This window comes from Varroa destructor, unplaced genomic scaffold (genome assembly GCF_002443255.2).
Source record: "Varroa destructor unplaced genomic scaffold, Vdes_3.0 BEIS01000007.1, whole genome shotgun sequence".
Taxonomy (NCBI): Eukaryota; Metazoa; Arthropoda; class Arachnida; order Mesostigmata; family Varroidae; genus Varroa; species Varroa destructor.
The window spans coordinates 30500242-30515492 of NW_019211460.1; the positions used below are offsets into that span (position 1 = coordinate 30500242).

Here is a 15251-nt window from a genome sequence, read left to right on the forward strand (position 1 = left end):
CTACGAAGACATTTAGAAATATATATGGACCCATACAGCAGGTACGCACACTGATAAAAGTGGTGCTAAGCGGTCTATAAGATGAGACACTCTCAAAGGGACTCGACATTTTGTTTGAGGTGTCACAGAAACATTGACAGCTGAAGGCTACTGGTGGGGCTCCCCTAAATTCCCAGTGTGTACACCCCTGGGGATTCTATGTCTAAGGGAGCAAGGACTAGTTGAAAGGCTAGAGATGCGGTAGATTGTGTTGTACTACTGAGTTAAAAAAACGTGTTTTTTTCGTTGACAAATAAAACTGACCAATGTTCGGGCGAGTGCCGCTGCAATCTGCTGTTTGGCAATCATCCGTAGACCAAATTTGAGAATATGCAAACACGTCACTTAAGTTTTTGAGTTTTTTTTTTTTAATGACTGGCTTTTAGCCAGATGTCGTTTCTCTGTCTTTCAACTACTTGAACATTGTACTATATATTTATGCTAAATGTTCCTTCTATCATTGCCAGAAGTTTTAAGAATAATTGCGCAATGATAAGTAGGCCTGAACTCCGAGCGGAAAAATCCTGCGTCCTTCACTGCAGTACTGAGCTCATGTACCACTATCTGTATTGTATCTCTAGGGAACGAACTCAATGTTTAATGTTGGATTCACTTGCCTTTTATCAGATACTAATCTGTATGACCTTCCCAGCCCTCAAGAAACATCTGCAAAGAAGAGCCTTTACGACAATAGAGTAAATTCAAGCAAAAACCAAAGGCAAAGTCGAGATCTGTGAGCACGAGTCTGAATTCAAAACAATGCTGAGCTATTAAGGTATTCAAAGTGAATATCTTCAAGGTGGGAACAACTAGGTGTTCGGCACTTCTTTCTATTTAGTATTATCGAAACGGTTCGATACGCTCTTAGCATTCGTATATAAAAAGGCATAAATTTATTTTAAATCTCTAAAAAAATACCTCACGTTGTCATTTGGCAAATAACTCTATACTCATATAAACAAGAAGAATTAAAGATTGCTACATGGTCCAATAAGGGTCTTGTAGAAAGATGCATATGTCAACGATCTCATCTGTCGTTAACGTATTCTCTGGGCTCTCTCTTATGTTTGCGGTTCATCAGTTCTATTCTACTAGTAGGAATGAAACTATGGACAGACTTCTCTAAGGCTTTATCGATAAACGTGCACGCTCACAGTCAAACAAGAATAGGCCGGCCTGCTATTTCCGTTACGTTAGGTCTTCTTTTAAACACCTAGTACGTTGGTTATTCTATGAGAACTGGAACTTGAAGTTTTATAAACTTGAACGACCAGAACTTTAGTTGAAGGAAATGAGCGCTTAGTGCTTCAGATCCTATTAACAACGAATAGAGAAAATTATTGCGTCATCATTTGCCTATACTTGAGCAAATGAGATGTAAGACGTAAACATCTTGCTGGAAGCGAATCAATTGCGTCGCCAGTGACTGTGAACAAAGGATATGTCTATTGAAAAGGTCTTTTACAGCCTAGCGTTCGAAAGGACGGTCATGTTAAAGGAAATATAGTTCTAAAGAATAGGGTAGTTCTTATTTGCTACTTTCGTCCTTTTCGAACTTCATGCGAACTTCTCAAGTACTTGTACGTTGCCAACTGAGAAATTGCTATTGCGCGTATGACCATAGTTTGTGAGCAATGCAATTAGTGCATCTTGTCAAGAGACTTTATTGTCAACAAAATTAATTTGCGTCTAACAAAAGTCAATTCAACATGTGCTCTTCCTAACCGAGTAGGCCTTTCATCGTTGCTTCGATCTTTTGAAGCTTCTTCAATTTCGAGGAGATTCAGACAGACCAGGCTTATCCAAGCAGCGTGACGTTGTTATAACGTAGAAACAACGCAACCTATTCGAGAAATTCATTATCACTTATCGGCTATTTTACGTGTCATTTCATCGAAATCAAATTTACTATTAGTAAAACCCCATCGTTGTCATTTTAGTCGTCGCTGTCGGCAGGAAATCCGAGTCAAGTTCTTTCTATTGGCGTTTCGAAACAGCGTTCAGAGTAGCCCCAGTCAATTTCTCTGCTGTGGCAACGTTCCTCAAGTTTGTCCTATTGTTTCCCCTCTCAGAAGACAAACTGCCTCGATCTTATCGTTGAGTACTTTAGTTAAGTCGAGCACCCCGTGATTTTCGGTCCCTACACTCTACGAGCTCCAGGAATAGGGAACAGCGTCTGCAAGCACTACTGCCCCCTAGAACATTCCTGCTGTCATCTTGGGTCGCTTCGGAACAACTAGTCGCTCCAACTATGCTTTCCTTCCCGCAAATATAGTACTACTGGCTCCACTATTTTGAGGCTACGAACACCCCCAACATTTCAAGTCAGTTTCTCGGTCTTATCTATATAAACCTGGGGCATGAGCCCGTGACCATGTAAGAAGCTAAGGCTTTTTTTTGGCATTGGGGAAGACCCATATTACTGTTTTGGTGTTTACACAGTGCAACAGTTAAAACGTATGAATAGGAAGAGGCCCACTGGTGTGCCGTACCCAGGGCCTATTTATGTATGGAGTTGACTAGGATACTGTTGACAATTGAGTCAAAAATAAAGGTTTCTATCTACCGAAGAGGTTGCTACAGTTGTCTTTTGGATTCCTCGTCAAACATGTCATCAGCGAGCGGCCGACTGCCGACTCCTGACGTGTGTCTTGGGTTGCGTCTTCGCCGGTCCGGATGACGCGTCTCAATGAAGCCAACGGCAATTCCAGCAGACAAACGATCGCTTACCCCCTTTCGGTCTTCAATGACACTTTGACACAGCGAAGCACAGCTCTTTGCTGGGTACCGGGAGGATGATTTGTATCGAATTTCGCTTTTTGAGTGGAAAGTTAAGGCAAGAGGGGTGGGGGTGCGAGAAAATGGCAAGTTGAAAAGGTTTTCTGCTGGTTGCGTTGCTCGTATGTCGTTCGCCCTGAACTACGATTCAAAGAGAAGGAGAGAGAAGGTTAAGGAAAGAAAAAAGATTGGGGGCTCGTTGTTGGCTAATGCCGGCGGCACCCCCCAACGACGACTGAGCCGCCGCCGCCGCTCGAACGGAGACTTTTAGGAAAATGAGATTTTACACCCAGATATAACGAGTGCCGAAAGCACAGCGGGCGGAGACTATCCGAAACGACACGACATACATACAGCGAGACCTGAGTGAACCGATGAGAATCTACTGCCAGTAGTTTCTGTTATCGCTAAAGCTGTAGCCAACCGATTGGTGACATTCAAAGGCACTTACTAGAGTAGCCAAGAATGGTAGAGTGGCTGGCAATAAGCAGAATGTGTGAATGTGTTATAAAGTGACGGACATCTTGTTTAGGTAAGTAATCAGTAGAAGACATGGTCAATTTGACGATGTAGTTTCGAGCGTTTGTGTGAGATCACCATAAACATAGCAAATGAGCTAACTTACGACAACTTTTAGCTTAAACAGAGCCTTGTCTTATATAGCCGACTATTTGGCTTACAATTTCAGTAAACAGATTCTTTTTGAATTTGCAGATTTTATAAAACGAACACATGTCCCGAAGCCGTTATCGCCCTTTAGAACGTTACCCCAGCAAATATATTTCTCGTTTCGTTTAATCACTTCGTTGACATCGGCAAACAATCGCCTATTTATCAAAAGCATTAAATTAAATCACTTGGTGGCAAAAAAATCTATACGCCCAGCGACAATATTTGTTGAATTTTACAAAAAAACACGACCCTACTAAGCCCTCATCTACAAAATGTATTCTTGTTGTTCTCCGCGATTTTGCCCTATGATTTGGTATCAGAAATAGCTATAGTTATTTTTACAGGAATCCTGAGATAATAACGAGCAAAGCGCGCTTCGAACCGCTTTAAGTCGTATACCTTTTGAAATAAGCTGTTTAAGGTATCAAGGCTGTAGCTTGAGGGCTATAAGAGCTGCTTGTACTGGAAATTGGTCTGATATGGCGTCTGCTTTTCGCCACGATCTTAGCGCCACAAACAAGTAAGAAAGTCGAAAAAAGAAACATGGCCACTAGATCATTCGAAGCTTCAATATTAAACAATTTAAGGCATTGTTACAAATTACTTATTGTCGCTATCAATTTGCGAGGGACAAAAACCGTATTTACTACCGTGTTATATATATATATATATATTTAAACGGCGAATTAAGTACAGTGCTAGCATTGTGCACATAGTACGTACGATTTTTTACTTACATAACACTCGAGAAGTTACTGCCCACTAACTTACCTTTATCTTAGGGGTGGATCTGAGTTACCGTCTGTCCGTCATACAAGAACGTGCTAAAATTTCTAAAAATTATGTCATATCGTGTAACATTATTGTACAAGGTACGTACCATTATCAGAACTTTATAGCAGACGGCATGAGTTCTTATGTGCAAAATCGTTCATCATTAAAGGCATTGGCATCCTGTGGCTTAAATATATTTTATGTTCCGAAGCCGTCTCGTAGTTTAGGTATGTCATGCTCCGCGTTCATCACCGATCCTTCATCGGCAATTTTTTTATGACATGGTTTTTACTTGTCGATTGCGGTATCACAAACATTGCACCACTAGCTAAAGTTTATTTTCTATGGCACTGCAATCGTGCACCACCTGCCAATCCACATCAAGCCGTAACCGCTCAGGGGCGTTCGCCCGGAAATTCTTATTGCTACCCTACTTTGCCGCTCGCTCATGAGCGTCTTCAATCGTAAGTCAATACGGTGACTCTTTATCGTCATGCGAAGAGATTTTTCGTACCCCTCACGCATAGGGGGCTTTCCATCTGCGCTACATATTTTGTCGCCCGGATCAGATTGAAGTCGTACGCAGTAAGGTATCACGATGGATGACATCGACAAAGGACAATACTAAGCGTAGGAAGAAGAAAAGACGAGGTATTATAGAAGCTGATCGTTGTTGGACTGGACTTGAATGTCGAGCTTATTTTGTGTTGTTCAAAATACTGATGCCTCATCAACCAGCTGTTAGGCGATCCATCCAGGGGGTGGGTTCAACTTCAACAAGGGATGACAAACTATGAGTGCTACGCAAATATATACGCTATGCTAAATTATGCATAATCCAAAACGGATTATAGGAAACTCATTGTACTGATGAGGTCTCATTTACTAAGTGTTATGCAAGCATTACTTTGTTATGCCCGCAACAAGGAGCTGTACTCGCAGCATACTGCCGCAAATGTAACAGTAAAAGCATTTTGAAGACGGTAGGTAACCGAATCGTTCGTACGCAGTCGGACTAAAGTTCTTAATCACAAATTCCAGGCGATTGTCTCTCTCATGAAGACGCTCTTTCGCCACGACCTCCGCTGAATTTAAAAGAGGCTTCGTTCGGCCAACGAGACGCGCTCAAGGATACCCGCAATAGTACAGGCGTAAAACAGCGAAGGTATGAAACTTCCAGTAATCAATCACGTTTCAAGCTTTGGATCTGATTCTTCCATTAAATACTGCCTCACAGTTGGGAGTGAAACTTAATTATATGAGGACTATATGTATATGTGCTACTTAATGGAAAAGATATGTACCGAAGTCGAACAAGAATGGTCGAGCTCGGTAAAGACGATGCAGCCATAATCTGCAGTTCCGAGTGCGGGATTTGGCATACTTAATTATTTGTTGTCGATTTTTCTCTCAGTAACTCAGCCTAAAGCTGGCTGTTTTTTAGCTGGTTATCAAAGGTGAATGGATCGTATTGAATCTCCTTGCACAGATACGTACATAAATGCCTATGACGACATGCTACTCTATCGTATATATTAAAAACTTTAGATTTATCATTTTAGTGTTGTTTTTTTTTTCACCTATACCTATTTTGGGCCCCGCCTAAACCTGGCTCCATCGCTTTTTACGCAAACCTAACCTGGTATTGTGTTACGACGTTTCGTCTCATAGCTAATAATGCAATGACCCAATTCCTAACACAGATCATAGGTGCATATGCATACGTGATACGAAGCAAAAGTGTGCACAGTAAGGATGGCTTTATCCGAAGTAATTATGTTGCAACCTTTGTATGTTATAGATCGCGGACAAACTTTACCCTGGAGCAGTTGAACGAACTTGAAAAGCTCTTCGACGAAACTCATTACCCGGATGCATTTATGCGCGAAGAACTTTCTCAGAGACTTGGCCTATCTGAAGCACGAGTCCAGGTATGTGGCTGTGTTGATACTGTATGTGATGATGATAAACTGTGTATCTGACCCTCATAGCATTTGCCTTCGAACGGTCGAAAGGGGTCAGTTTGGCCGGTATTAAGGCAACACATAACGGATGCATGCCTTGTCGTAAAATACCGTTATTATACAATTAGCTAATGTTTTGGAGACGTTTAATGTCCTCGGAAAGTTCGTTCTTACTCGTTTATGCTAGCTCGGGACTTACCACTTAGGCTGAAAAATGCAGTCAACCGCTGTACTGATTTAGTAAATAAGCATTATTATTACACAATAGATAGACGCAAACATTGTATACGATTTCAGAAGCCTTAGCGTCCTGGGACGGAGCCCCAAGACGAAGTTTACTAAGAAAAATGGCTAGTCCTCAAGATACGCGTACAAAAAGTTTGGTTTTAGGTTTCACTATCTCTGTTTACCACGCACTGATTGAAAATCGACGACTCACTGATTAATTAGCCACGAGGGTAATTACAGGAAATCTGCAGGTATGCTCAAAGACGTAGTGGTCTATCGAAATAACGGTATAGACTATATTGTTCGTTTGTGAGGTTTTATATAGTGGGTGTTAGATCTTGCTCATGTTAGTTCAATGTATTCCATAATTTTCTGAATAGATTTTTGTCGACCCTTTTCAGTCGGACCCTTTTTAATTAAAAACCATTAACAGCTAAAGATCCTGCAGCGGTAGCTCTGTCCGTTATTACCATGCCACTCGCAATTTACGGTGCGGTTTCGCGTAAGACGTACGTGTACAGATGTACACCGATATATACAATCGGTATATGCAAAGTAAACCACATGCACGCTTAAATAAATATGTAGAAACTGCATAATACGGTTCTTAACTTGGCGTACCTTTGCATCTACAGCTAGAAATGTACCCCATTAGGTGCTGAGTACTGTCTAGATATATGAAGACAAATTTCAACTCACGCCGTTTCATTCGAATCGGTCGCTTTCAGCTGATAGCCTAGATACCCGACCTATTTGGTATGCAATCCAGTCTACGGAGTCCTCCAACTCCATCCTCACCAGCTTTCACCTTTGTATCAGAGAGTCCGGTAAGTTCATACATATAGTCTTTCTCTGAGGTAGCCAAATAATCTGCCAACGTGCACGACGACGCGCCGTATGCATTCAGCCTTGCAAATCACTTCGCCAGCTATCCGAGTATAAATACTAATCGTTGATCGACAATTGGACCTTGCTAGACAAAGTATTTTGTTGTGGCTGTGAGCCTTGAATCCATTCACATGCCTTGCACGGAGTCCGCGGACTATTTAAATCCCTTCCAGTCGATGGGGATCGAGTTAACGAGGGCAACTAGCCCTAATCAATCGAGACTAACTGCGTATATCGTATACTCTAAAGCCCACATGGCCTATAGTGACTGGACAGGCTAGATTTGGTCGCCTATCTGTCTGCCCTATAGTATAGATTGCACACACGGATTTCGAGCCGGCCGCAAAGGAATGTGGCCTACATGGGGAAAAAGGAGAATAGAATATAGGCTGTACTATACTGAGCAGAACCCAAAAACAAGCAATAGTGGCAGCCCCATAGATCTGTCGTTGGCCCCACCGACTGGGGCACTTGTGCCAACGGCCTGTGGAATATTTGCGGCAAGCAAAGAAGAAGTTGATAGGAGCTGTGCCAGCACTAGTCGCATCATTCTATTTGGCCTCCGGCCCCAAGAAATCCATAGAAGGCTCAGGACATTAAGGTGATTGCTACAACACTTCACTTGGTTCCATGGCGAACCGGTGTTGGCATGACGCTGTGGGGGTGAAGAGGTAGATCCCGATCAGGAGAACCCACTCAGAGCCCATCTCCGCTTCTCAAGCTTCGCGTCTGTATCACACTCGCTACGTCTTTCTTTCTATTTCGCTAACAAAGATCGAAACTACAAGTGGGAATGCCTTCCTCACTCTTTTAGCGAGGAGCCCCTTGGGAGGAACATGGGGATAGATGTTTACTTCAGTGCAGCAACTCATCTATGGATTCACTGCTGCAGGGTAAAGGTGAAGCTGGCTTTACCTAGTTGTCGTGCTACTTGTCATAGTAACTGTGACCGCTGCCGGTCGATCGGAGGACAAAGACACTTAATCACAGCGAACTGGTATACTTCTGAGTACTGCATGCAGAGCTGGGCGGGTGTTAATTACATTGTGATACACCGCTAGGGAGACTTGAGAAGTACACAATTGGAACTGGTACGGTTCGACAAGTTACGGTGGAATGTATGGTCGTTTAGCGTGTAAAGAAGATACCTACCTCAATAGCGGTCATATAAAAAATGCTGAGCATCGTAGAAACGTAGTAACGATTTGTGTCGATCGTGGCAATGAAACGGAAGCTTACTATCAGTTTGTGTGAAAATAAACTTTCGAAAAGACTGAACTCTTTTGAAAGAAAGGTTCTCATTGGCAGTAAATACACAGTCAGATGCGTAGAAGATTAGCGACCATTTATTTTATCTGATTTACCGAGCCGGCCTATGTCGTTACGGTTTTCCGATATGTTTTACATGTAACGCACAACAGCAAAAACCTACAGTGAGTGATGTTCAGTAGAGTTCATCGCGGTCAATTTAGCGTTTCAAATCCCATAAAAGAACCATTAATTTCGGTCCTATCACACCGATCGTCGCTTACACACTGTATACGTACCTAATAAACATCTCTGGACACGATTAATATCATCCGAACCAATTTTTGACTCACTTTTAGATACGGTTTTTTCATGCGACATCAGTGAACATATCTTGAAACAGATTTAACAAGAAAAGGAAATTGTTGATTCGAGAGTAATTGTTCTAAACTGAACGTTTATAACTTATTTAACTTGAAATCCTTCTGAGTCCTTATATATTTATGTCTTGTCAATTGCAGCGTATGAAATGTTATTTGCCGGATGCTGAATAACTCTAATTTGGGTCATGTCGCTTGTTAGGCTTGGCTGATTCAAATAAACTTAACTGTCCTACTGTTTACCTCTATCGGGGATTGAGCAATATTTGCACTTTCTATCAAGCCTGTGATATCCTTCGTCCAGGAACCTATCCTGGTTTGGAGGCCAACCGGTAGATCCTTCCGACTTGATTCTCCTGGACCGAAATGCTACGTGCATGAGAACAAATTCTTGAAATAAGTGTATGTGTTTGTCGTCACCAAATTTCCTTAGCTCACTACATACATACAAACTAACAACCATTAGCCACGCAACAACGGTCGCCTTATTGATGACGAAAGGATAATTTCTATTTACCACCTTGACCCGCTTTGCCCTAGCTGGTGTGAATTTTCAAAGTTTTCTATGGCATGTCGTTCGATATTCATTCCCATCTTTATTAAATTCTATACGCAGTACATAATTTACTCAGCGTTTATGCAGTTGGGCCCGGCCTGTAGTTTTAGTACGTGGTAAGATTTTCAGGTACAGGCATATTCTTTTCACCCACCAAACCTTTTCATAAAAAAGAAAATGCCTGATGAGCATCAAATACGGAATTAAACTGCGCGGATTAGGCGTATACTCTAATAGCATTTTTTCGGTCGCGATCTATCTACAAACGCGAACAAAAGATTTACTAGCACTCTTATTATTACCACAAAGGTTGGTACTAATACACCTTGCGACTTCACTAGACGCCTACTTCACTAGTGGCCGGTATGTTGTGCGGGTGTGGGGGACGCAAGTGACTAACCTCGTCGGAATCGCCGAACTGAAGACCATGTTTGGTGTTTCGCCGGTAGGGGTACGGGGCTACGTTGGGAAGAGATCAAACATACAGGCCCGAAGGTAGATAGAGGGACGCGCATCAGGGCTCGTTAGGCTGCTGATTCACTTAGCAGAAGATGGGGTAAACATGAGAGAAAACGTCCATATGTATGTACACCGTAGACGAATGGAAAGGTGCAGGAGCAGCTCGGGCAGGCCCAGCCGGGTAGGATGACTGGTAGCTCGGCCAGATTGGGAACAAATATCGGCGACAACGACAAAGATGGAGCGCACCCGAAAGAGACGGGTGGAAGATACGGCAAATTAAAGCGAAAACGAAGCAGGCAGACAAGCAAGCGACCAACCAAACAATTCAGGCTGCGTTGTGAACGACAAATGAACTGGAATAGGAAGCATTAGACGAACAAACGTTGCAGAACTTCAACTTTCGTAAAATCAACTACCCAGTTTAACGGGCATGAATTAGTAGATCGAAAGCCTTCGCGTCTGCGTCGTGGGACGAGGCAGATAAACGATCGAGGGGAAGGCTTACCAAGGAAGAGTAGTTGAAGAAGTTTTCCTGGACGGACAACTCACTCATTTGTGCTGAGTAGATTTTTTATTTATTTGTATTATACAGAACTAGCTACTCAAGGGAAAATATAGTAGAACATAAAATCAACTGGCATACTTTGACGGCCATTTCGGTGGAAACATTTTCCTTAAGCATACTGGTTATCCAGCCAGGTCACATAATTCAAGGATACAGTGCATTAAACAATTGCGACAAAACGTTTAGCGTTCGTTGAGCTGTATTGGCTTAAGTGATATGATGCTTTCTCTAGAAGGGAACAGCCGGGGTTTTCGACCCACGAAAAGTTTCGATAAGTTTTGTTCTACTCGATTTATTTTTTCCGCCTCACTATATGCAGACATATTAAGCTTAATATAATTTCGACTTGCTGCTTGTCGACTTCCTTCCAGTAGCTTATCCTTATCATCCTTCTATCGCTAGTTCACTGTTATTCCCGGCCTTGTCCTATCTGTGGTGCACGCTTTGCATCTGCCTCCTTGCAGCCTTTTCCGAGCCGCATTTTTATTAAAAGTGTGTTTGCACTTGCCATGCCGAACTAGTCCTACAGGACAGATCAGCTTTGCCATCTCGTCGGCTTTCGATCTGCTGGTCGTTTTCGATATCGTCGCGCCGCAACCCCTCAATCCAACCCGGGCCTGACGGTTTAGTCGTACTTAAATTCATTCCTCTATATTTATTGCCCCCTATTGTCTACTGACTTTCCCGCTCCACCGGTTTCTATTCCTACTCTTTGAATGTCAATCGCCACAATCTCCGTTCGTTCGACCCTGTGACCATTTCTCTACTGGCGCACCCAGAAAGGGGTGATAAAATGAAGGAATCTCTTTTTTTGCTCTCTCGCTCTGCCTGGATCACAGCCCGTTAACTTGTGAGCCAGCCAGCCAATCCGCCTGGGCATCCGCGAACCCGCTTGCGCGACTGCGTTACGGCTACATGCCGCTTGAAATGTCATTCCCATTTTATTCACTTTGCAGACCAACCCATTTCGGTGTTGGCGTCGAGTGACGCGGAAATGCAGAGGGTCGTCACAACTTTACACTGTGTTCTGTATTCTTCTTTTCACATGACACCTTCTCCTTTTTCCTCTCCTTGTACTGCTACAACTAGCAAAAAAAGATCCAGCCATCGGCCGCTCTGCGGCGAGACCGCACGCCAACCTCATCCCATGGCGCCTGAATGGGAGAAAACTAGATAGGCTATGTTCTGAGATCGTTTGGTGATCGCTTTGCGTAACGGACGGTGTCCTCGGCTGTAGCCGCGTTTTTCCTCGCCAGTACTCGAATCGCCCGCTACCACCGTAGCGTTAGCAACTCAACGAGAGTCGTTCTTTGCTGGTTTCCTTGGCCTGTTGTATTTCCGTTTTACTGTTATCTATTAGCACCATTTAGAGTGGAGGGTTACAGCTGGCCGACCAATGAGCTATGCCTGCAATTCTCCTGTGGCCAGGCCACAACTGTTGGCTAGTAGCAGGGTGCAGCGAATAGGAGATGGTCCTGTTCCTTCTGTACCCGTACTGGACGACCGCCATGACGCTCATCGCTACAGCCACCGTTGCCGCTGCTGCTACTTTAGACTGACAACGTCAGTTGGCTCACGATGCTCCCCCAGGGCTAGCGTCCCTTTTCTCTGTTTGCCATAGCCTTGCATGTGCTTCTTTACTTGACATCCATCTTGAGACATACAACGGCACGACGGTTCTTACGGTAGCATCAACAACAATAGTCAATGGCGGCAGCAACAGCGGTCGGTGAAACCTGCAAAGCAATTGGCGAATGCAAAACATAAAAAAAAAGTCATGTTCAGGCCTAGTTGCGGAAAGAATACGGTGGAAGAACCGCCTGGGAGAAGAGGAAAGGATGTAGGTGTGCCATAGGAAAGGGCAGTACAAAGAGAAAGGGAAAAGCGATATAAAGGATGTCCTGTATTAGAGAAAATGAATAGCGGCAACGAGAAAGGGGCAAGATAGAACGAGTAGGGTATTTTATGGCTGCTGAGAGTCGTCTGCTGGTACCAATGGAAAAGAGATGTCCCTAAAAACCGAATTAAATTTACGAAGCCATTTTGTGTTTTGGACCGGCTAACATAATGGTCAAATAGATGGGCGGCTTGCTTACGGGGAACGAAATATTGTGTATAGGAAATAAGGCTTGCGTAGGCATACACGTGAACATAGCCCCAAAGTTTCCGGTAAAAGACTCTTAATGATAAAAAAAAAGCTTTGTATACTTTATGTGTGAGAGTTACCGATGGCACTACCTTGTGTTTTCAATGGGGTGTATTTTTCATTGATAAATGGTGGAAAATGGGCGAGTGCAAAAAGCGTCTTCAAGCGAAGATTGCCAACAAAAACAAAAATATATTATGCCCCATAGGTCAACGACGTACGTATGATACACTTGTGGCGCGTACCACGAATAGAAAGTTCTTTTCAACTTGTTTTGTTCTTTGTTTATTCATCTCAATGATGATATTTTGAGTTTCCAAGTTAGTGCGCTGTGCATAGTTACTGTATATTCTGAGATGCGTTAAACAGAATCAGAAGAATCAGTGTTAAACTAAAACTTCTTGAAAATAAGGTAACTCATAGTCTAGATGCCATTAAAGCATTGGCCTGTGTTAGCGTGATTAGAAATTGCGCGCAGCTTGATGGCCTATCGTATAGCAGGTAGGCTTATTGAGGGTTACCTTGTAGAAGGGAAGCTGCAATAGATTCAAGTAGTATTCTAAATGAGTAATCTGTTTGGAGTCCAAATGAAAATGGTGTAAAAAAATATAGACCATACATACGGCTTATTGTATGAAATAGTTTTTTTTATTATAATATATTTGGCAGAGCAAAGCTAAATGTTTGCAGTGGCAGGTCAAGATTAACATCCAAATAATAAAAAAAAAACTCGGAATTCCAGCACTTAAAACTAAATTAGATAAAAAAAAACACTTATAAAATACTTAAATTGTGAATAAGTAATAAAATTATAGTTGTATTATCTCTGTATCGAATAAGGTCAACTGGCGCTGGAATTCTGGAGTTTTTCTACAGTTGTCGAAGGACGAACAAACGTCCTTAACTTTACCTTATTTCCTTTTGTAATCCACTCTAGAATCTATACAGCTGAGTTGATTATTTCTCCATAATGAACTCGTCGAGGCGACTCATTTTTCGTATGTAATATGGGGTTGTATTAAAGACTGACAAACATTTAAGAGTTCGTTCCACTGGGTTCGCAAAACTTGAACCACTACCATTGCAACGTCAACCCGTCCCAGACATCGTTTTTGTCTGTGATAATCACTTGGTTACTGGTTCTCCGCCATTACAAAGAGCTTCATTATCGTTCAAGTGCCGTCTCAACAGGCTAGCCAGACGAAACCACCAATTTCTTGCCAATCTAATTTTTCTTTCCAGCCATTCTAGGAGTTATAGAAGACCCGCTAAACCAGCTGTTTCCCGGCTCAAAATGCTGTGTATCATTGCCCTCCCTGGCGGGTTCGTTGCGGCCGCTTCCGCTAATTTCATTAAGAGATCGTGGTGTGCGTGACAAAAGGGCAGAGTGGAGCCGTCTTAGAGAATTCGTTCTGTTTCGACTCGGAGCGCTCGGATAGGACAATTGCTTTAAATAAGGCCAGGGATATGGCGTTAGAAACGGGACACAACTCGGAAGATGAGTAGGAAACAGGAGGGGGCAAGAATCCTGCCCCATATTTCGCCATTTTAGCTCAGGACTGCAACGCTTTAGCAGAAACAGCAGTGCAGCACCAGTGAAGAAAAGGGGACAGAGAATCTGGTAGGGCTTAGCGGGCACATTAAAGGCATTCATTTGGTGGTCATTTACTCTTAAGGAAACGGCGTAAGGAAAGATCAGGAACTGTCTCTGGTAGCGGTGTTCGCTTACCCATTCGCTAGCGGAGTCCCGGTCTCGGAAATTTCTTTGTGATTCGGCCACAAAAGCGCCTGATCATCTTAAACGTATCGGCCCTGCCATTCTCGGTTAAAGTTCGTAACTTTTGTAGTCATAAGCCAAAACATGGCAAAGCGGGCTGTGCGCAACAACTAGACAGTACACACGTACATTTATGGAAGAGTGGTCTAGCAAAGAACGACCGGTTCAACGGCTAGCACTGCCGATAAAGGGGTGCCCTGAGGCGAAAACGGGGTCGATCGCTGTGAATCGAAAGGGGAAGTTAAGCAACAGTCCAACAAAGTAACTGCTTGGATCCCGCTGAGCCACGCGCCGTTCGAAAGTTCAACGAGGCCGAACGGAAAGAAAAGAAAATCTCGGTATGGATCTGTCGCCATTGGTGTACCGCTGCAACAGCTGCTGTGCCCTGACAGAAACATCCGAGAAAGCGTAAACGGTAACAATCGACTGGTGACAGGCGACATTCACAAGGCAACGAATGGGTAAAAGGTTGAGGGCAGCCGGCAACAGGCCTGAGTGCGCAGCGATGGCCATCGGGTTCATATTTAAAAATTGATACGAACGACCAAAGGAACAATGAGGAACAAATTGGTTGCAGCAAACAGGTTATTGCTCATCAGGGGTGGGCTTGGTTAATGACGCATCCCGATTATCTTCGCTTCTAAATTCTTCACAGACCATGGCAATTCTGGATGAGAGAAAGGCTTAGCAATGGTGTTATGCTATTACTGATCTAGGTTAGTTCATACACAGGGGAACACGGTAGAGCGGATGGCCATGCTTGAGCGCGACCAT

At 43.2% G+C, this 15251-nt stretch overlaps 1 protein-coding gene across 4 annotated transcripts in view; it reads left to right on the forward strand.

Moving 5' to 3' along the window:
* The window catches only part of LOC111254782 (uncharacterized), a 43914-nt gene that overhangs the window by 16409 nt on the left and 12254 nt on the right, over nt 1-15251 (forward strand). For all 4 annotated transcript variants that reach the window (XR_015317257.1, XM_022815989.2, XM_022815991.2 and 1 more), the window contains 2 exons: nt 5305-5428; nt 6065-6194. Coding sequence is in view for 3 of the 4 variants with exons in the window: in XM_022815989.2 (XP_022671724.1) it covers nt 5305-5428; nt 6065-6194 (254 nt within the window). In the remaining variant the exon portion in view is untranslated. The remainder of the gene's footprint in view (nt 1-5304; nt 5429-6064; nt 6195-15251) is intronic.